General features: G+C 34.5%; 2 protein-coding genes across 4 annotated transcripts; both read right to left on the bottom strand.

The window, feature by feature from the left end:
* Nucleotides 1-344: 344 nt before the first annotated feature.
* LOC145058715 (neutral ceramidase 1-like) lies at nucleotides 345-5,638 on the bottom strand. Of its 3 annotated transcripts, XM_079006618.1 has the most exons (9): nucleotides 4,321-5,638; nucleotides 4,067-4,183; nucleotides 3,792-3,841; nucleotides 3,667-3,694; nucleotides 2,144-3,545; nucleotides 1,793-2,001; nucleotides 1,400-1,651; nucleotides 718-976; nucleotides 345-640 (listed from the first exon to the last, which is right to left on the bottom strand). In XM_079006618.1, the coding sequence occupies exons 5-8, from the start codon at nucleotides 2,149-2,151 to the stop codon at nucleotides 969-971; spliced, it is 477 nt and encodes a 158-aa protein (XP_078862744.1). In that variant the 5' UTR covers nucleotides 2,152-3,545; nucleotides 3,667-3,694; nucleotides 3,792-3,841; nucleotides 4,067-4,183; nucleotides 4,321-5,638; the 3' UTR covers nucleotides 345-640; nucleotides 718-968. The 3 variants fall into 3 exon arrangements, 2 of the variants coding, with proteins under 2 accessions (XP_078862744.1, XP_078862743.1); XR_013686481.1 differs by having other exon boundaries at nucleotides 1,400-1,697; nucleotides 1,793-3,545; XM_079006617.1 differs by lacking the exons at nucleotides 345-640; nucleotides 718-976 and adding an exon at nucleotides 1,062-1,298.
* Nucleotides 5,639-20,071: 14,433 nt separating this feature from the next.
* Nucleotides 20,072-22,015, bottom strand: LOC145059186 (late embryogenesis abundant protein At1g64065-like). Its single transcript, XM_079007046.1, has 3 exons — nucleotides 20,993-22,015; nucleotides 20,855-20,911; nucleotides 20,072-20,749 (listed from the first exon to the last, which is right to left on the bottom strand). The coding sequence occupies exon 1, from the start codon at nucleotides 21,953-21,955 to the stop codon at nucleotides 21,281-21,283; it is 675 nt and encodes a 224-aa protein (XP_078863172.1). The 5' UTR covers nucleotides 21,956-22,015; the 3' UTR covers nucleotides 20,072-20,749; nucleotides 20,855-20,911; nucleotides 20,993-21,280.
* Nucleotides 22,016-22,956: the final 941 nt, after the last annotated feature.

Genomic DNA, 22,956 nt, shown 5'->3' with positions numbered 1-22,956 from the left:
GCATGTAAAGAAAGGCCTTGTCATAACGACAGACGACATGCTTTTGCGTGTCGCCTATAGACGACGCGCAGTTACGACGCACATTTATGACGCTCATTACGACACACAATGCGTATCAAGGAAAACCTTGTCATAAATGAAGACGACACAAATTTGCGTGTCGTAACCTTACGACTCGCATTACGTATCATTAAAGCCCCTATCAAGAAAGGGCATGTTATAAATGAAGATGACACACCTTTTTGCGTATCGTAATTTAAATGTTTAAAAAAAATTATTAATAGATTTACTAATTTTCAAATTAAATTTGCATTTAATATATCATAATAGAAAATAAAATATAATATACAAAAAAATAAAATCCATTACATAAAATTTAATGTCATACAAATATTGTTCCATGGAAAGATAAAACAAATCAATTGAAGTTGTAGCATAAATTTACAAACTAATAGTTCTAATAACCTAAGGTGTGCCGCACTGTAAACAAGATTTCTGCTGATTTTTTTAAATGTTTCCCTCAATTGTCTCCACTCTTCATTAGCAACACCACTCAAGGACTCTTCTTAATGTGTGCCTCACATGGCTCCTGGCTTGGCGTTTTTAGCAAGTTCCTCACCAATTTCCAAAATGGATTCCCCTAAAAAATAATTAAAAATTTTCAAATATATAAAAAAAATTGAAAAAACTCATAAAACACGATTTGCTTTAACTTACAGTGTTGTCCCCTTGCTTAAAATCAAAAGCCCCAGGCCCATCAGTTGTTCCAGCTGCAAATGCAAATCCCATGACAACAGGACATGTTTTAACACTCTCATTCCCTCCTTTTTTCACCTCAAGCTGTGAAAAATCCAAATAACTATGACGAAAATCAATCTTTCCAGTTAATTTTTCAGCAACATTTTTACAAAGATCAGCAGCTTTCTTGAATTGCCTCTCCCCAATTATACGCGTGCTTTCAAATTCATCTAGGTATCTATCATTAATTGAAAAAAATTCAACATTCATACATAAAGCAAAATAAAAAGTTAAAAACAAATCAAGAGAAGGATTATAATGTATAAAAAAACATGAACCCTGGTCCTCTTCCATAACACAACTCATTCTTCCCACCACAAGTACTATGATTAAAATCACAGGGTAACCTAGTATCTGTGCAAAAGCACATTTGGACTCACATCCCCACAATTCGATTAACAAAAAGCAGATACAAATATTGGCCTATTTGCAGATCTAAGAACACTTCTAACACGTCTTGATATGCTCAAATACTTGGTTGTTGGTTGACCAGAAGTTGACTGAAATGAAGACGCGAGTTCCAACAACTCATGGTTTGTATAAAAACACCATAAGATTAAAAATAAACAATTTTAACTGGTAATTATTTTAATAAACTTACGATTTGTTTGTGAAACTTGAACAATATTGGAGACTCTTCGTGGGTTTTCACTAACACTTTTCTGATCGAACCAATCTTTCATGAGGCGTGCAGATGTTTCTTTGTTGTCCCCACTGATTAACTCATTTGTACGACTCATTGAAGTTCCATGAGTAGCAAACCAGTTAAAGGCACCCACTGGACCCCACTGATCATCTACAAACTTCAAAAGTGTCATTTCTTTATCCACATCATACTTGTATTTTGCCCTTTCTGTTGCAGGATTGTTAAGATAAGCAGTTAGGGCTACGATTCACACCTGCATCCAAGATCTCTCCTCCAAGTTTTATACCAAAACTACCATAAATAAATGGCCCACAGGTAATAATGCTAACAAAATTAAGATATTTTTACCTTTGTTTACAAAAACCGATCCAGGATGAAGGTTTTCATGAGCACGAATGATGCTTTGGTAAATGCCATCAACTATTATGTCAAATGATTGGCGTACGAATCCTAAAGATGTAACAATATACACCACATATTGCAGATAACCTCCAGGGCGAGCATGGGTGTGTATACAACTAATGGCAACATTCTTTTCTGTGTATAAATCTCCATACCTATAGAGCAAAAAAAATATGTTCTATTTGCCTATAAAGACAGTAACTTTATCACCGATTATAAGTGTAAAGATAGAACATTAGAACAACAGTAAAGTATTAAAGTACCATGCAAGCATCAAGATTTACAAATATAAAGTACCTTGGCATCAAATCTCTAGCACCGGGTGACAAATGACTAGGAAGGGTATATATTCCACCCTTAAACAACAAATCAAAATAAGAGGGTATAAATGGGAATTAATCAAATATTAAACTGACAGGCCTTAGTTTTCTTGAAAAGGTTGGGAAAGTTTTTGTTGTCAAAAGGAAGGGTCCCACAAAGAAGAGCATACAAGATAACACCACAACGCCATACATCTACCTCGGGCCCAACATATAGTTTCCCAAATATAACCTATTTTTTTAAAAAAGAATGTTAAATCTTATGCTGAAAATATTAGTCTGATTTACGTGTTATACCTCTAGGGCTGCATAATTTGGACTTCCACACCTTGTTTGTAGAAAATGTCCATCACGCATGGTATTACTCAAACCAAAATATGCAATTTTCACATTACATTTGGCATCCAATAGCAGATTCTCAGTTTTAAGATCTTTGTGGACCACCATATTACGGTGGCAATACTCCACACCAGATATCATCTGCCTCAAGAGTCAAGACATTGACATACATGAATGAAATAAATGAAGATTTTATAAATTATTTATGCCTAGAATTATGTGAATAGGGAATACAATAAAATATTTGTTATAATTTTTGTTAGGTAGGGGAATCCATGAGCAGGTCCCAATCCCTAACTCCATTACTGTTTTTTCCTAATCATGATTGAACAACACCAGTCAACCAAGGCAATTGCACCAGGAAACCGTTATATTTTGTGAATTATGTAAAAATATATTACCAGGATGCAACATTGTACATCCATGACTGATAGCAGCAGAAAGGATATTAGGTATCTATTAACACGTACCTGATCAACAAAAACTGAGATTTAAAGTTTCCAATTTTTCAATGTGAGAAAGAAGAAAGATAGGTTAGGTTGACTTACGATTGACTACTGGGAGCTTTCCCTATGCAAGAACAACACCAAATAACATGAACAATGTTTATCAACTAAACACAAATCACAGATGAAGAATAAAAGTACTCAATACAAAAGAAACCATACTGCCAGATGTATCTGTGATCAGGAATAACTGGAACTTTCAAACATGAAGAAGACTTTCACACAGGTTCATAGCTAGATAACTCCATTGTTGAATGCTTTCCTTCAAAATTCTTTAAATTGTTACCGTTTGACTGTTTAGAATGGTCAATAATGGAACTTCGTGAAAGTTGACCTTGACAATCAGTCAACACCTCTGCAGATGATTCATCAGATTCTAACTAATCCGGGCTTCTTAAGCGATGCTGCTTCAATTGCATCCTTTAACTTGTTATCTCTGGTTTTCACCTTTTTGTATTCCTAACACCCGATGCATCAGATACTCTATTCTTTTGTTTACTCCATATTTAGCTTTTTGGCCTCTTTCAGTGCATCCTGTCAATGTACAAGTAAATCAATGGTAAGAAGTAAATATATATTATCAATCGTCTGAAGGCCAGTAACTTTAAGAACATAAGATGAGCGAAAAAATAAATCATTTAGCAGATATAACTACCTCTATTTGGCTCAATGCAGCTTCCTTCCTAAAAACACATTGAAATTGCATATATCAGCGTTGTGGAGAAGGCAACAATAAAGAAAATACAATGACACTAATGCATTTGATAGGATATTATTAACCTTCTTAACAATTTCGCTTCCAAAGATATTCCTTCACCAAGAGCAGCCACCTAAATGATACGTTGAAAGATTAAGAATGATGGCAAGTGGCGAGACACAACTACCAAGACCATATTAACTCAAGAAAAACTAATAGCTAGTGAAGTGAATAAAAGAATGGGCTCAGATTTAAATAACAAATTGGGATATGAGTGTCATAACTCTTAAGTTCAAAATAGTGAAACGATTAGATTAGATCATATTTATTATTTCAGTGGGAATAGAAAGTATGTAACCTTTTAGATCCCAATATATGACAGACACAAAATAAGAAGAATATGGGTGAGCACCATCTTCTTCAGCTCCTTAACCCTCATCTCTGCATCTTGACAACTTTCTTCAGCAAACCTGAGCTGCACAATATAAATTCAACAATGAAGACCAGATATATATATATATATATATATATATATATATATATATATATATATATATATATATATATATATATATATATATATAAACAAAGAATACCATAATTAGAACCCACCTTCTCAAGGACATTGTCATTCTCTTCTTGTAGCATATCAAGTTGCATGAAATAGCACAAGTTAACGAATTGTACATCACTTAAGCTAAAATTAAAATTGAAGGGAACAAGAAAAGTAAAAATTTCCCAGATGGTGGCAGATGAAACGTTGAGGAGAGAATGAGGCGATCATGGAGTCACAGATGAAAACAAGATGAAAGATGGAAACCTAGGAGAAATTGAGAAATTGTTTGATGTTTTGAGAGAGAGAGAGAGAGAGAGAGAGAGAGAGGGATAGAGAGAGAGGGGGGAATGGAGAAATTGATCTTGAACCATACGTATGAAAAAAAAACTAGTCAATTTGAATGTCTTTGTAAACCTCCGGTGATTCACGTTTAACCCCAATGCCTCTGAGAATAATCTGAAAAGTACGCCTCCGAATTTCATGACTTGATTTGAGTACTCGATTTGAATGTCTGCAAACCTCCGTTAATTCCTCAGGCGGCGGAGGTGACAGAGCCATAAATGAAAAGAAGGTGTCTCTCAAGTTCAAGGCGGGGGAACTATACAGATCGTAATTGTTGTTATACACTAATGTACTCGAAATATCCCTCGTGTAAAACCCTTTCTTCACATCGACATCTTGTTCGTGAAATCTACGAACTCCTTGAACCGCCTCATCCATAACACTCACAGGAATCCCATGATTCACCACCTGAAAAATACCTAGGTTCGCGGAGGCTTCACGGATTATCTCCACTATCGATGCTCTATGGGTCGATTAAAGGTCTATGCTTGGAATCTTGATAGCAGCGGTGGATATTTTGGGAGTGGTGTCCCGTGGGTGGAAGAAGATGGGAGGGATTTTCCGGATTCCAGCATCGACGAGGCCTTTGACGCTGATTTTTGTTTGGTCGAAAGCTTTGAGCTCCGATTGTCGATCGTAGCTTGAGCCGACTGAAGCAATGGTGGCAGCCATTTTCGTGAAGATGATCGTGTTATATATGCGAAGGTATTATCTAGAAATGTGAGTGAGGATCCTTGCAATTGTGGCCCTATGAATGTAAAGTGTTCGATTTCTTGTGAGAAATGAAGCGATAGAGATCGATCTATGGAGGATATGGGTCGTTCTTTGAGGGATGAAAACCCCTAGTTTCTTAGACTTTTTGAGGACGGGGTTTTCTAATTTTTAGATTCCCGCAAGGTATTAAGGAGGGGACGAGACCGATAAGGAGGTCAGGAGTAGCGGAGAAGCGGATCGGAGAGGAGAGAGAAAGAGGGAGAGGGGAGAAGATGAAAGATAGAAAGAAGGTAGAAGACGAGTTTTCAAAATTTTGGGATTTCGTTTCCCACTCTACTAAACGCGCGTTTTAATTAAAATTATAAAGCTACAGGTATAGAGGACGCAACTTTAAAATAAAGAGCCCTCCGTGTTTTTAATTTCTTTTCTTGAGACACTAATTTAAGGGCACACAATAATACATGACGTAAATCCTTAAATTTTTTGAAGACATGACATTTTTTTAATATCACTCTCGTTTGTGTAACATAAATCAATGAGTGTCGTGGTTTGCGCATCGTAAAAGGGTCTTTTTCTTGTAGTGAACTGACCTACATTTGTGTCCTTAATTATGTTGATAAGTTTAACCCCAATCGTCGCTAGCTCTGTATTCCGTCACTATTGTGGCTAATATTTCTCTATTAATAATTAGAAGAGAAAACCAATATATGAATAATTAAACAAGATCAATATTGTTAGATTTTGATAATTTCTCTCTCTCCCCTAACAAATTTTCCCCTCCTAAATCCCACTTATATCCTCTCAACGATAAATTGACCCACATCCTTATTTCCACTAGTCATCATCATCTACTTTGGTTTTGCTACTCTGGTAATCGTTGCCTACTCCGGTTTCGTATCATATAGTTGCTCGTCTCCATGTACATCATTCTCACCTACTTCAATCTTCATTTTTGGTATCATAAAAGATTTCCAATTTCATGATGATATTTAGTATAAAAAGTGAAGCTATGAAGAGGTATATAAGTATCGATCAATATTTTTATAAGACTGACAAAATGAAGGACACAATAAGAAATATGACCACTTATCATATTTTATGGATAAGAAAAGTGAAGGATGTGATTATACATGTCATAATACATGTATTAATTGTAAGAGTACAAGAATACTTGTGATTGTTAAAAAAAGGATAAATAAATAAGCACTCCAAATATGTTATTACTAAGTGAAAATCCGGGGACAACTTGTAAGCAATGGAAATATAAGCTCAATAGTCAAAGTTAAAATGAACTTCCTAATTGAATAAGCTACATAATGCTTATAAATAAACAAGTATATGCTTGGAATGATTATTGTGCAATAGATAATGAGATTGATATGTACAGGCCAAACCACAAACCGCACATCATAAGGGATTAAGCGGTTTGAATTTTTTGAAAACAACAAACAACACCACAAAAAATATAAACCATGCGGTATGATTTTGTACAGACGATTTAACGTGCAGTTTATAGGTTTGATAAGCTATTTCTAAAACTTGTTACTAATTATTCACTTTAAACACCTTCAAAATTTATTAAATAAGGAGAACTGCTATTGATTATTGTAAATAAAAAATCATAGAACATTTCGAAAACAAATAGTGATTGAAACGTATTATTTTACATTTTGAATTCCCTATTACCAAAATCTTGTTTTTTTGTTTTACTGTGGTTTTGTGGTTTACAATTTGAAGACTTTTGTCTTTTGTTTTAATTATTTACATTATTATCATAATGAAAGCATTTTGAATCGGACTTTTGAATCGTGATTTTGTACTTAAAAATCGCAAACCGTACTGAATGATACAATTTATAGAATTTACAGACCATAATAGCACCACGAGAGTCGAAAACTGCATTATGTGGTTGTGTGGACGGTTTGTATGGTTTGATGCATGCCCTAATGCTCTCATTATGCTCAAAAGTGGACAAAATAGGAAAATCACATAAAGGTGGGATAAGGAAGAAAACTAGTGAACCTACATGCAAGTATATATATGAAGTGAACTAGAAACTTGAAGTGCCAAAAAGATAGAACCAAATTGATTATATACTAAAAAAATAATAAAAATAAAAATAAAACGTGGACAATTAAGAAAATCAGAGAAAACATGAGAATTTGTGTTGACATGTTCTACACATTATACTACGATATTAATTGTATTTATAAATGATATAATTGTCATTAGAAGTAAAGTGATGAAGAAATGTTAGATTATTTGTATGACATGTTTTCATGACATGTATTATTACAAGAGATCTTAACTTGTTAATGGGACAAGTGAGGTGCTATGCGATGCATTGCCAACAAGAATGGTGTTGGCAAACTGTTGAAAATATTTAAGTGTGGAAGGGTAATGTACTTTGAATGCAAGACGGGTATGTAAAGAGGTACTCGACATGTGAGATAATGCGTTGATGCACTTAAATGGTGACCAAGGACGCGATGCATATATATTTTAAACGTAGCGCTTAAGAGATCATAAGTTAACGTCATCTAAAAGAGGACACGACGTGTACACAAGCCTAACGCGACGCATCAACACCGGATTAGTTGAACGAGATATAGATAGAAACACGCCATTTTTATCCTCTTATTCATCATAGATGCTTCTGAGGAGGTCATGGGTGATTTTGGAGGTTGAAATAGATGGGAATCAAAGGGAGATTGACTTCTTTTGCTTGTAACAAGGTATTAGGTTTCATTCTTGATTATTCAAATATCAGTAGGTGAATTTGGCGAAAAGGGTCAGTAGTTCTTGGTTGATTATATGTGTTGAGTAATTGATAGAGAACATCATTTAGAGTTTAGATGGTTGAATTATTGTAAAACCATAGTTAGATTCTTGAACTTGGACAAATTGATTATGAACCCTAAATTGATGAAATGAACTTATATCCTAATCTAGTTAAGTGGTAGAGATGAGTTATAGGTGGAGTATAATTGATTTTGATATGAAAATTGGTTAGGTTATTAATTCATTGATGAAATTAGATTAAAGCTTATTGAAATTGTCACTTCAACATCGTGTTCATAGTTCATAATATAATGAAATATTATCAGGTAAAAACAAAATATATCTATTGTCACTGTCCATTAGTTCATCGTCCACTACATACACTGTTAATTCGTCACATAATTAAATGGTCAATGTACATATTAATTAATTCTTCGACAATATAAACATGATTAACAAATCATGAAATCTTCTTCACATATCAATACACTTGATGTATTACTTAAAAAATTGGCATGTGATTCTACACATTACAACATGGTTCCCTAACCACTTTTTAAAAAAATTCATGACATTCAGAGAAATCTATATGGGAAAAAATGAACTTAGGTTATTGTAATTGTTGCGGCATCAAAATATCTTATAAGATTGGGTACAAAAATGCCTTCATAAAACATTTGTATTACTATCAACAACCCTCCAAAATTAATCAACATTGTAGAATAATTTGATGACAAGAGAGATATTATATATATATATATATATATATATATATATATATATATATATATATATATATATATATATATCTATATCTATATATCTTATAAAGCTAGCATTTTTCCTTGAACCTCATGTTTTTGAAACTCCTAAAACACCACATGCATTTGAAACTCTCATGACTTTTCAATTTCTTTCTAATACTGATTATAAGTTGGTTAATAATGTTAAATAAATATCAAACATAAAGTGTAATCATATATAAACTAAATTTCAATATTAAAATAATATCTTTACTTTTATTTATAAATTTATGTCTTTAACTTTTAACGTATTATATTTTATTTATTAATTTTAAAATGTTATTATATGTAAACCATTATCATTTTAAAGTTACAACTTTTGAACAGATTGGATAAAATACTTAAATTTTCAATTTAAATATAACATTACTTGGTTAATTTAAATATAAATTTTAGTTCAACTTAAACAACGCAAAGAATATTTTATAAATAGTTAAAAGTGACAAATTGTAGTGTCTTTCTAATAATGATTATAAGTTGGTTAATAAAGTTAAATAAATATCAAACCTAAAGTGTAATCATAAATAAAATAAATTTTAATATGAAAATAATATATTTACTTCTACTTATAAAGTTAGGTCTTTAATTTTTAATATATTATAATTAATTTATTAGATTTAATATGTTATTATATATAAACAATTATCAGTTTAAAACTACAACTTTTGAATAGTTTGGATAAAATACTTAAATTGTTAATTTACTTTTATTTATAAAGTTATGTCTTTAACTTTTAACGTATTATATTTTATTTATTAATTTTAAAATGTTGTTGTATGTAAACCATTATCATTTTAAAGCTACTACTTTTGAACAGTTTGGATAAAATACTTAAATTGTTAATTTAAATATAACATTACATGGTTAACTTAAATATAAATTTTAGTTCAACTTAAACAACACAAAAATTATTTTGTAGATAGTAAAAGTGACAAATTGTTTCTAATAATGATTATAAGTTTGTTAATAAAGTTAAATAAATATCAAATCTAAAGTGTAAGCATAAATAAAATAATTTTTAATATTAAAATAATATCTTTACTTCCACTTATAAAGTTATGTCTTTAATTTTTAACATATTATATTTAATTTGTTAGATTTAATACGTAGTTATATGTAAACCATTATCAGTTTAAAGCTACAACTTTTGAATAGTTTGGATAAAATACTTAAATTGTTAATTTAAATATAACATTATATGGTCAACTTAAATATAAATTTCAGTTTCACTTAAAAAACCCCCAAATAATATTTTGTGAATAATTAAAAGTGATAAATTGTAGTATTAAATGGAAAAACTAAATTGTAATATCAATTTAACTAAAATATATCCTAAATATATTTTTATAATCTTTTCAATTTTCAAATAAGTAGCTTAAAATAACTTACAATAACAATAGTTAAAACTAATTTTATATAAACGCTTATATTGTAACCTTTAAAAACCAAAAATAATTTTTGATTTTTTAAATAATTACAATGATAGAAATTAAAACGTTAAAAAAATAAATATCAAAAAATTAATTAACAAAAACAAATAACATTAAACCATATATTATTTTTTTTATTTTCATTTATGGGTAATCCGCGGGGGTAGAGGTCATTCAAACAATTGACATTATGTAGTTTTAATAGATGTATATATTATAATATAATTCAAAATAATCAATATATTATATCGATTTCGTATACGAATTATTATATCAAATTTAACAACGTTATTGTTATATTTAAGAAAACATATATTTGTAAAAATTTCAACTATATAGGTATTTCTGCGCAACGCGCAAGCATTCGCCTAGTTTACTCATAGACATACACAAGTGTGAGAAAAACTAGCCATAGTCTTTGATTTTTCGAACAACAAGTAGTATATAAAAATAGGGAGCTAGCAATTAAGAAGCTAAAATAACAACAGTTTAAGACATTCCTGTTCTGAAGAATTACACCAATCAGACCAATTTGAGGAAATACCTTTTCTAGATCTATCTTTTATCCAATCAAAAGCCATCAACTTCACCTTGCTAGCCAAAATATTACATTTCTTAAGCTTACCATTGAAGATATTATCATTCCTATATCTTCAAATAATCCAAGCAAAAGAAAAAGCACACCCGTAACAGCCTTGAACGTTCTTATAGGGGTACCAGAAGTAGCATCAGACCTGAGAAGTGAATGGAGGGAGCTGCTAGAGACTGGTACCTGATTCAACTAGTTGTTGATAACAGCATGCACCTCCCGAGCAACAGAACAAATCAAGAAGAGATGAGACTCAGTTAGTAACCCACAAATCAAGAAGAGACCGGTACCTGTTATGAATCGGTTCTTCGATCTTGTGCTTGAAGAATTCACACAATTTGTTTTTTTATTATGTCCAGGTAAGTAACCCACATGCCATTTATTTTTAACCCACTTATATGAGACCCCTTGAGGTTATCATTAATAATACCATGAAAAAAAGTGGAATTCTCATCTCCCTCAATCAACCACTTACACATTGATTTCTATTTGAGGTCAAGAATCCATAGAGTTTCAATATCTTTAATTTTAACAATACTCTCTTCAAGCTCTTTTAAAGTTTTACTGTCAATAAACCCAGATTTAATGAGTGTGTCAGTTGCTACAACCTTTTTTGTGAGGTAGTCAACATCATTGTAACGCCCGTACATCAGGGCTAGTCAATTTAGAGACGATAGGCGTCAAAAATGACTTTTTGATGGAAGATTATCTAGAAGGATTAATCTTAACCAAGTTGTAGTATATGTCACAAGGTTTCCGTGCATATAAAGAACGCCGAAATCCGAGTTATAACGAGGAAGTTATGATTTATCGAAGTTTCGGCTTAGCGGTGTGCAACCCGAAATACTCGATTTGAGATCGAGCGGTTTTTAGTCGAAACAATCTAAACGAGGATCGAAGGTCTCGTTGTTTGTATCGAAGCGATAAAAAGTTAGGCAAGAACGGACGTCAAACGAAGAAGTTATGAATTTATAACGAAGTTTTTCTGTCGCGGCCTATTAAAAATAAATAATAAAAATAAATTCAAAATTAGCCGACGGAGTCTAATCGAAAGTTGTAGAGCGTAGTCTCACCTTCGCGTGGATATAAAGAACATTGAAAACGGAGTTCGTATGAAGAAGATATGAATTTCCGAAGTTTATTAAATAAATTGTATTTAAATTAAATCTTTAATTCGGAGGCTTTATCCGAAGGAGTCACCGATCTGATCCGAGGAACGCCCCGCGTACACCGAAGGTGTCGACACTCGCAGCAAGTGGCTCGGATGACGCATGCAGTGACGATTTCGGAAGCAATATGCCCCGCGTACTCCGAGGCTCCAGCCTCCTATAAATAGGATCCGAAGGCAGCCGATTCTTTTGTTTATTTTCTCTCTTCTCTCTCCCGTTTTGCATCGTTTTGCGTGCCAGAAATACCCCGAAGCCCCGGTATCATACTCGAGCCCCGAGGCAAGTCCCGAGGTCCCGAAGATCCCGAGAAATGCGGTTCCCGAGCCGAAGCTCTGTCCGCGAGAAGTTCGATTTTTGTGGAGATCTTCCAGATCTGCTGAGGATTAATACTTCTACAAGTCGTAGTGTTGTCCGATCATCTTCTGATCAAGTGAGTGTATACTACCTTTCATAAACACGATAATAATACAAGTATGGTTCGAGTGTATTAAGTATATTGTTGTTTATATGTGTGAGTGTGTAGTTACTTTCTTCTAACACATAAATATTAAGTATTTTCTATAAAATACGTGCTATGTGTATGATATAAAGTTGTTTATATGTGTGGGTGTATAGTCCCTTTCATAAACACGGGTATAATACAAGTATTTTTTGAATGTATCAAGTATATGTTTGGGAGAGTGTGTGGTTACTTTCTTCCAACACATAAATATGAAGTATTTGTTATAAAATACGTGTTATGTGTTTATATATTGTTGTTTATTTGAGATGAGTATGGAATGAATGTTTTATATAGTTTTTAAATGAGTTAAACTGTATATGTATTCCATATCTACAAATATGTTGGGTAGAACATGGGTAGATGAGATAGTTGGTATGTGATAAAATGATGATGTATGAAAGATGATTAAGAATGATATTGGCAGATGCACCAATTAGAGAATGTCATAATGCTAGCAGATGCGCTCAAGCATAGTATTGGTAGATGCACCAAAGAGAAAGTGACATAATACTAGTAGATGCACTTAAGTATAGTATCGGTAGATGAACCTAAAAGAGCATGCCATAATGCTAGCAGATGCGCTTGAGAATAATATCGGTAGATGCACCAAGTAGTGAATGTCGTGATCTTGGCAGATGCGCCAAATAGAGATTGTCATAATAATAGCAGATGCGCTTATAGGATAATCTTGGCAGATGCGCTATAGGATAATCTTGGCAGATGCGCTTATAAGATAATGTCGGCAGATGCGCCTAAAAGAGAATGTCATAAACCTGGCAGTCGCGCCTCATAGTGTATGACGTAATCCTGGCAGAGGCGCTTAAAGGATAATGTTGGCAGATGCGCCTTATGTAGCAATGGAAGTTTGTGCTAATTCCTTAGGTCAATCCTTAGGAATGAATGAATGACGGGTAGTTGAATTCCTAGGGTAAAATCCTAAGAAAGATAATAGGGATGGGTAATTGAGTTGATTGTTTGATGGTTGAATATAATAATTATATTATTGTGGGTTGAAAACCCTATATGCTCACCAGGCTCCCAAGCCTGACCCACTCAGTTTTCTTTTCATTACAGGTAATGGCACAAGAGTATAAGTTGGTGGACTTGACGAGAGATTTTGGATTATAGGCCAGTAGTTATGAATAACTGTTGTAAGGTCTATTTATTATTGTTTATGCTTTTGGTCTGTATCGGAACATGACATCCCGAGGTTTTATTGTTTAATGAAAATACATTCTCTTTGAGAAACGTTTTGATAAATGGTTATCATATTTTATTCTGGGAACAAATTCCGCAACCGTTTTCTTTAAACGATCACTCTGATGTATAAAACAAAGCATAAACAAATCGGTCTTTTCTGGCCGTGAAAATGGGGATGTCACAGTTGGTATCAGAGCATTAGTTTAAGCGAACTAGGAATTTGTAGGATTTCTAGACTTAAACTTAGAATGCTAAGTGAAATTTTGAGATGTGTGTCTGTGATGTTTTAGACACGAGCACTGGTTTATTTTAGGAAAGTTGCCTAAAATGATTTATGTGCTAAATGTTATATGTTGCCATATATGATATTATTTGTTCGGATCTATGGTCTGTTGTCGACCGGATCTAGAAACCTTATGTGTGTAGGATTCTAAGCGTACGTCTACGATATTAGAACTAGCATGTAAACGTTTTGGAGTGATAAGGAAGATTTGAATATCTATCGTGAATGAGGATCTAATTTCACCTTATTCGGTGTGTAGATCAAAAATGGTGAGAACAAGAAGTGGAGTTGGAAATACTGATGAAAACAGGAATCAACCACCAGTGATTGAGCAAATACCTGTCATAGCAGCAACACCTGAGCCAATAACCATGTCTGGTGTGCAAATGATGATTCAAACAATGTTGGATCGTCAAATGGAGGAGACTAGGCGGTTGCTTCAACAGAATCGTGAAGAACTGTCAATTCGTGTGGAAGAGCCCGAATTAAATGAAGGGAACTCGGAAGGTGGAAACTTCAGTGGGTCTATTGGTCAAGCCAACCCACCGATAGTTAGGCAAAACAACCAGAATGGAAGGAATGATGGAGTGGGATGCAAGTATTAGGATTTTCTGACTTGCAAACCATCGACCTTCACTGGAAAGGAGGATCCGATCGGAGTTATGGATTGGATATCGGAAATGGAGCTAGCCTTCATGACGTGTGGTTGCAGAGGCAAGTTGCAGACCACTTTTGTAGTACGTCAGTTCAGGGGTGGGGTTGTTCGTTGGTGGAACACTTTGGGGAAAATCCTAAGTCCTAATGAGCCACTGCAACTGACCTGGGCAGAGTTCTTGGTGCAATTCAAGCGCAAGTTCTGCTCGGCTCAAAATCTATTGGAGTTGGAGAATAAGTTTCTGATATTGAAGAAAGGCAACATGTCAGTGGATGAATACACTAATGCCTTCACAGACAAGATGGAGTTTGCTTTGCGCATCGTCCCAGACAAACTGACAAAATTCGACCGGTACGCAAAGGGACTCCCTTGGGAGTATGCGGTGCCAGTGCGTCAGGCACCTACTCTAGAGGCAGCTATTTGGGCTGCCAAGTCTGTTGAGAATATGATCAAGGGGAGGACTGACAGTAAGGTTGAAGTTGGCGAGAAGAGAAAGTTAGAAGGAACTTTAGGTTCTAATGAGAAAAGGAAATCCTCGAAGTCTGGAGGAGGAGGAAGGGATGAGGCACGGTGGTGCGATAAGTGCAAGAAGAAGCACTCAGGAAAATGTGGCGTGGAGGTGACATGTTTCAAGTGTGGAAAGCATAGGCATTATGCCGATGAATGTATTTTCAACAAAAAGGCGTGTTACGAATGTAACGAAGAGGGGCACTTCAAGCAAGACTGCCCAAGGAAAAATCAAGCAGCAAGGCTAGAGGCGCTGCCAAAGCTAAAGGCAAGAGCATTTCAAATGATCCTTGATGAAGCAGATGGCAATGCAAGGAATCAGGAATAAGGATCTTATATCTAAAGATCAAGTTATAAAGTAGCGATATGAAAATTAACATGTGGTGTAGCCTATTAGAGGCATAGTATAGGGTGAACTTGAACTTTTGTGTAATCGTTTCAAGGAATTAATATAAACCCTATTTTTGCTAACTGATGTGTTGAATGATTGTCTGATTTTCTTGTATGGTGACTTGGTCGACTGCGGGACAATACTTGGGACGAGTACGAGTAGGTGTGAAAGGTAGTAGATGCATATACTACCGGAAGCACATGACTCGCACTTGGATCAGGGAAAGTCACAAGGTTACCAAGAAGCTAGTGATTGATTCCATTTTATTCTGGTATGTCATTACCATTGTTTCGGTAATGAATAGTAAGATGGTTCTTGTTCCGACCCTAGTGGTCATGTTTAAATTTGAGTTCGACTACGAGGAGTATGTTACGTGGTCTAGAGGACCAAGTTAGATGTAACATCTGACTTAAGTCAGAAGGTTGAAGTTAATGTGATTGATAGTGTCGCGCTCGTTGTTAAAAGAAGTTTGCTGGTAGAAGTGCTACATGCTGAAATGTGATTATATCACATTATAATATGAAGGAAGGTATATTCCATTTTGGAATTTAACTCTAAGAGACCTGAGTCTAAGCATTGCATCATTCGATGAGAGGTCAGTAAAGCACGACCCATCGATTTGTTACAATAGATAAAGGAAAGTATTTATCCTGAGAAGAAGAAGGAGTCCATAATAACGACTTATTGGGTAACTCGAGGATTACGATTGAAAGTACAACATAGTACGATAGGCAGATGCAAGATTGGGCATCGTCTGTGGTCAAGAAAGCCAAAGAGTTAAATACTCTTTCGAGGAAACATAGAATTTAAGGTTATTACCAAGGATGAATAAATAACGTGTGGAATCATTATGCAAGTCCTATTTCGTTGATGATTCCGGGACGTAATCATCCTAAGGGGGAGATAATTGTAACACCCGTACATCAGGGCTAGTCAATTTAGAGACGATAGGCGTCAAAAATGACTTTTTGATGGAAGATTATCTAGAAGGATTAATCTTAACCAAGTTGTAGTATATGTCACAAGGTTTCCGTGCATATAAAGAACGCCGAAATCCGAGTTATAACGAGGAAGTTATGATTTATCGAAGTTTCAGCTTAGCGGTGTGCAACCAGAAATACTCGATTTGAGATCGAGCGGTTTTTAGTCGAAACAATCTAAACGAGGATCGAAGGTCTCGTTGTTTGTATCGAAGCGATAAAAAGTTAGGCGAGAACGGACGTTAAACGAAGAAGTTATGAATTTATAACGAAGTTTTTCTGTCGTGGCCTATTAAAAATAAATAATAAAAATAAATTCAAAATTAGCCGACGGAGTCTAATCGAAAGTTGTAGAGCGTAGTCTCACCTTCGCGTGGATATAAAGAACGTTAAAAATGGAGTTCGTATGAATAAGATATGAATTTCCGAAGTTTATTAAATAAATTGTATTTAAATTAAATCTTTAATTCGGAGGCTTTATCCGAAGGAGTCACCGATCTGATCCGAGGTACGCCCCGCGTACACCGAAGGTGTCGACACTCGCAGCAAGTGGCTCGGATGATGCATGCAGTGACGATTTCGGAAGCAGTATGTCCCGCGTACTCCGAGGCTCCAGCCTCCTATAAATAGGATCCGAAGGCAGCCGATTCTTTTGTTCATTTTCTCTCTTCTCTCTCCCGTTTTGCATCGTTTTGCGTGCCAGAAATACCCCGAAGCCCCTGTATCATACTCGAGCCCCGAGGCAAGTCCCGAGGTCCCAAAGATCCCGAGAAGTGCGGTTCCCGAGCCGAAGCTCTGTCCGCGAGAAGTTCGATTTTTGTGGAGATCTTCCAGATCTGCTGAGGATTACTACTTCTGCAAGTCGTAGTGTTGTCCGATCATCTTCTGATCAAGTGAGTGTATACTACCTTTCATAAACACGATAATAATACAAGTATGGTTCGAGTGTATTAAGTATATTGTTGTTTATATGTGTGAGTGTGTAGTTACTTTCTTCTAACACATAAATATTAAGTATTTTCTATAAAATACGTGCTATGTGTATGATATAAAGTTGTTTATATGTGTGGGTGTATAGTCCCTTTCATAAACACGGGTATAATACAAGTATTTTTTGAATGTATCACGTATATGTTTGGGAGAGTGTGTGGTTACTTTCTTCCAACACATAAATATGAAGTATTTGTTATAAAATACGTGCTATGTGTTTATATATTGTTGTTTATTTGAGATGAGTATGGAATGAATGTTTTATATAGTTTTTAAATGAGTTAAACTGTATATGTATTCCATATCTACAAATATGTTGGGTAGAACATGGGTAGATGAGATAGTTGGTATGTGATAAAATGATGATGTATGAAAGATGATTAAGAATGATATTGGCAGATGCACCAATTAGAGAATGTCATAATGCTAGCAGATGCGCTCAAGCATAGTATTGGTAGATGCACCAAAGAGAAAGTGACATAATACTAGTAGATGCACTTAAGTATAGTATCGGTAGATGAACCTAAAAGAGCATGCCATAATGCTAGCAGATGCGCTTGAGAATAATATCGGTAGATGCACCAAGTAGTGAATGTCATGATCTTGGCAGATGCGCCAAATAGAGATTGTCATAATAATAGCAGATGCGCTTATAGGATAATCTTGGCAGATGCGCTATAGGATAATCTTGGCAGATGCGCTTATAAGATAATGTCAGCAGATGCGCCTAAAAGAGAATGTCATAAACCTGGCAGTCGCGCCTCATAGTGTATGACGTAATCCTGGCAGAGGCGCTTAAAGGATAATGTTGGCAGATGCGCCTTATGTAGCAATGGAAGTTTGTGCTAATTCCTTAGGTCAATCCTTAGGAATGAATGAATGACGGGTAGTTGAATTCCTAGGGTAAAATCCTAAGAAAGATAATAGGGATGGGTAATTGAGTTGATTGTTTGATGGTTGAATATAATAATTATATTATTGTGGGTTGAAAACCCTATATGCTCACCAGGCTCCCAAGCCTGACCCACTCAGTTTTCTTTTCATTACAGGTAATGGCACAAGAGTATAAGTTGGTGGACTTGACGAGAGATTTTGGATTATAGGCCAGTAGTTATGAATAACTGTTGTAAGGTCTATTTATTATTGTTTATGCTTTTGGTCTGTATCGGAACATGACATCCCGAGGTTTTATTGTTTAATGAAAATACATTCTCTTTGAGAAACGTTTTGATAAATGGTTATCATATTTTATTTTGGGAACAAATTCCGCAACCGTTTTCTTTAAACGATCACTCTGATGTATAAAACAAAGCATAAACAAATCGGTCTTTTCTGGCCGTGAAAATGGGGATGTCACAATCATCTTGGTTCTTTTCTCTTTTCTCGGACTTCCATATGTTCAACTCAACCTTTACTAATCTCAACTTTCTATAGAGTCTCCCAATCTTGGAAAAAACATTAACACCTTGATAGTACGAAATTATGACTTGTGTGGATAACCTAGGCAATAGTATGTTTCATATTGATTCGTCAAATAGAGTGGACAGGGCATGTTTGTGGCATTGTCATCTTGGGCACATAAATACGAAACATATCGCCCAACTCTAAAACAATGGAGTGTTAGAGTCATTTGATATTAGGATTGATGATGAATGTGAATCTTGTCTCTTGGGCAAGACGACAAAATTACCTTTCACTGGAACATGTGAAAGAGATGAATGATTTTTGGACCTAATTCATATGGATGTGTGTGGCCCATTCAGATCCACCACAAAAAATGTTAATCGATATTATATGATGTTTATGGATGATTATAGTAGATATGGTTATAACTACTTGATCAAAAATAAATCAGAAACCTTTGAAAAATTCAAAGAGTTTAAGCATGAAGTCGAGAATCAATTGGGCAGGATGATAAAGATGCTCATATCTCACAGAGGTGGTGAGTATCTAAGTATTGAGTTCCACAACTATCTTAAGGAATGTGGAATTTTTTTATAGTTGACTCCTCCCAACACACCACAACTCAATGGAGTGGCTGAGAGGTGTAATCGAACCTTAATACATAGGAAACAACATTCCAACTTTGCAAGAAGTTAAGTGTTGGCTTAAAAAGCATTTCGTTATGAAGGGTATAGGAGGAGTGGGCTAAATTCAGGGAATAAGGATTCATCGGAATAGAAAAAATCATCTTATTGGTCTTTTCCAGAGTACAAATTTGTATGAAATACTAAAGTGTTCCAAGCGAGACACAACGGCTACTTGGAAGAGTTCCAAGCAAGACACAGTGGCTGATTCCACATGTGAGTCAAAGTACATTACAGTGAGTGAAGCATTGAAGGAAGGGTCTTGGCTGAAGAACTTCATTAGAGTCATTCCAACTAATCAAGAACCCATGTAACTCTTTTGTGATAATGAAGGCGCGGTTATTTTGACAAAATAACTAAAGGATCATGGTAGATCCAAGCATATCGACAAAAAGTACCATTATATTCAACATCAGGTAGAAGAATGACACCTTCTGGTGAAGAGAGTATCATAAAAAGATAATGTTGCAGATCCTTTTACAAAGGCTCTGAGTAGAGTCAAACACTACCATAATGACGATGTGTCGTTATGGTAGGAAAATTAATGTAGAGGTTTATACTTTATAGTAAGTAAAATGACGATGTGTCAATCCATTAAAATCTAAATTATTTAATGCATTGTGCATGCCCTTCGCATCAAAGTTGTTGGAGATTAGGAACCCAATTTATTTAGTTTGGACCCATCCTTGGTCATTCACGTAAATCTTCTACCGCCAATGTTCATACCCAATAGACCCACCGAGTGTATGAAATTATTGAACAACATAGCACCTCTATGGTTGAAAACAGACCCTAGTGTCTCATCAGTGGTTCGAACCTCGTTGAAGTCTCCACAACAAAGCCAAGATCTTTCACTATCATTCTCAATTACATTAGTTATCTCCTTCCACAAATCAACCTTGTTTTGGTGATGTTGAGGGCATAAACAGTTATCACACCACATTTGACATCACGAGGCTTCCAAATGCCAACCACAACAATGTGGTTTCTCTGAGTGTTGACAAAATCCATATCCAATAATCTTGGGTCGCAAACGAACACGAGACCACCAGAGCTACCAATCTGATCAGAGATGACATAATTACAAGGACGGTTACCCCACACACTACAAATAAGACGATCTCTGATCACCAACATTCTAGATTCTTGAATACACAAAAACGTTACCTTGTTTCGAGACACCATATCTTTTATCTCGGACCTTTTGTAGACCATACAATGAAACTGATTGAAAACGAAAACAAAATTAATTAACCTTTAAAGGTGATAATCGATCATATATAATAGAACGTGCGAAAAACATACCTCAGTTTTAGATTGACAAAGCACCGATCGCGATCGTTATTTTAAGGGTTAATGAAGCGATCACTATTGTCTTCGAACATTAGGGTTTTTACTGTTGAGGGTGAAAAACAGTGAATTGGCAACTTCACCCGTGGATCATACCAACAAGCCCAAATATATATTCAAATTCTCCTTTTCTCCTAAACGGATCTATATACCTTTACAATTTTATATTTCTACTATAAAAACAAATACTCAAAAAGAAATCATAAATGAATATGAAAAATAGATATGTAAGAAAAAAAAATCCTATATATCGACATGGCTCTTGCAATCTTGATCGGCGATACCCCAGGTCGTTACATTAATGGCGATGGAACAGTTCATAGTAACCGTCACTTTTCTCTTAATAATGTTTAATATATTAACTCTACCATTAACCCTTGTATAACTTCGCACCATCAGCTTACCCGCCGTGATATCACTTCCGAACTGTGGATCTCCGGCCATCTTCGCCATCATCATCTCATACACCAGCTTCAGTCTCATCGTCTTCCTAGCGTCAACCACCCCTCCGGGAACATCCTCCACTCCCACCACCGTCTCACGATACACAAGACTTGAATTAAAAGTTTCAAACTTGAATTTCTCCACGTTAGTGTTCTTCATGGAGACGTCAGCCACCACAGTCAGATTAGCGTTCCGGTTGAGTAAATCTGTTGAGTTGACCTGGTCAAGTCCGATGATCGCCACTGAATTCATTCTGAGTTTTGGGTTTTTGATGTGGAGAACTGTGAAACCGAGGACTATCATCACCACCGCGATGATGAGTATCACGGCGGCAATGATACCGCAGCAAACGGTGCATTTCAAGAAACCCTGTTGTTGTTTCTCCAATTCCGTCGATAAAGCTTCATCTACGCTGATGGAAAGAGGATGGATCTGGGGTTTCTCCGACACAAATTTTTGATATCGTAGAGACATGGTTGATCCAGGTGAGACTAAGGTGGTGCTGGGTGGAGGTCGGGATGATGGAACCTGGAAGCTTATTTGTATTGTCTAGTCGGCCAGTCATGCATCGACTTTGACCGTTGACGTGGAATTTGGGTCACATTCCAGAAAGAAGAATTTAACAAGCAAGTTTAAGGTAGAGGACAAGATAATTGTTTTTTTATTCAAATAAAATAAAGATAATAAAGAAAAAAGGCTGATTTAACTTTCACTTTATCAAAATAACTATGAAATTCTAATATTCTATGTATGTTCGGCATCGAATTTTCAAGATCTTTTAATGTTTAAGAAAAAAGAATTAAAGTTTCAAGAAAAAAGAATTAAAGAAAAAAACATTTAACAGTATAAGTTTTAGATTATATTAAGAAAAATTATAATTCAAAAACTTATCTAAAATAGTTTTTAGATAACTTTTAGCTCCTAATTTTATATAAACTAACATATATATATATATATATATATATATATATATATATATATATATATATATATATATATATATATATATATATATATATATATATCGGTTGACAACTCTTAGTTTCCCGAGACCCTAAAAACTAAAGGTGGAACGTTGGATCAAAATTAAATCATTAAGGACATGATTGTCATTATACCAATCTTAATTTTTTGTATTATTGGAAATATTACTAAAAAGCTCTCAAATTAACATTATAAAACAAAATTTTGGATTTTTTTACAAAAAAAAAAAATAATAATTCTCGTTTTTTTTAAACTGCAAATTTTTTAAACTTTTTTGGAAAGCATAAATTTTTAAAAAATTTGATTTTTTTTAAACTGCAGTTTTTTCATAAAAAAAAACTGTAGTTTTTTTTTTGAAAAAAACAACTGTATTTTAAAAAACTACAAATTTTTTAATAAAACAATAATTTTTTTAAAAAAAACTTTAATTTTTTCAAAAAAACTGCAATTTTTTTCAAAAAAAATGCAACTTTTTCAAAAAAAAACTGCAA

This window comes from Lactuca serriola, chromosome 6 (assembly GCF_051521515.1).
Source record: "Lactuca serriola cultivar US96UC23 chromosome 6, Lser_US96UC23_V15, whole genome shotgun sequence".
NCBI classification, from domain to species: Eukaryota; Viridiplantae; Streptophyta; class Magnoliopsida; order Asterales; family Asteraceae; genus Lactuca; species Lactuca serriola.
The sequence above is the reverse complement of the archived record's forward strand: the minus strand, read 5'-3'. Positions and strand labels throughout refer to the sequence as shown.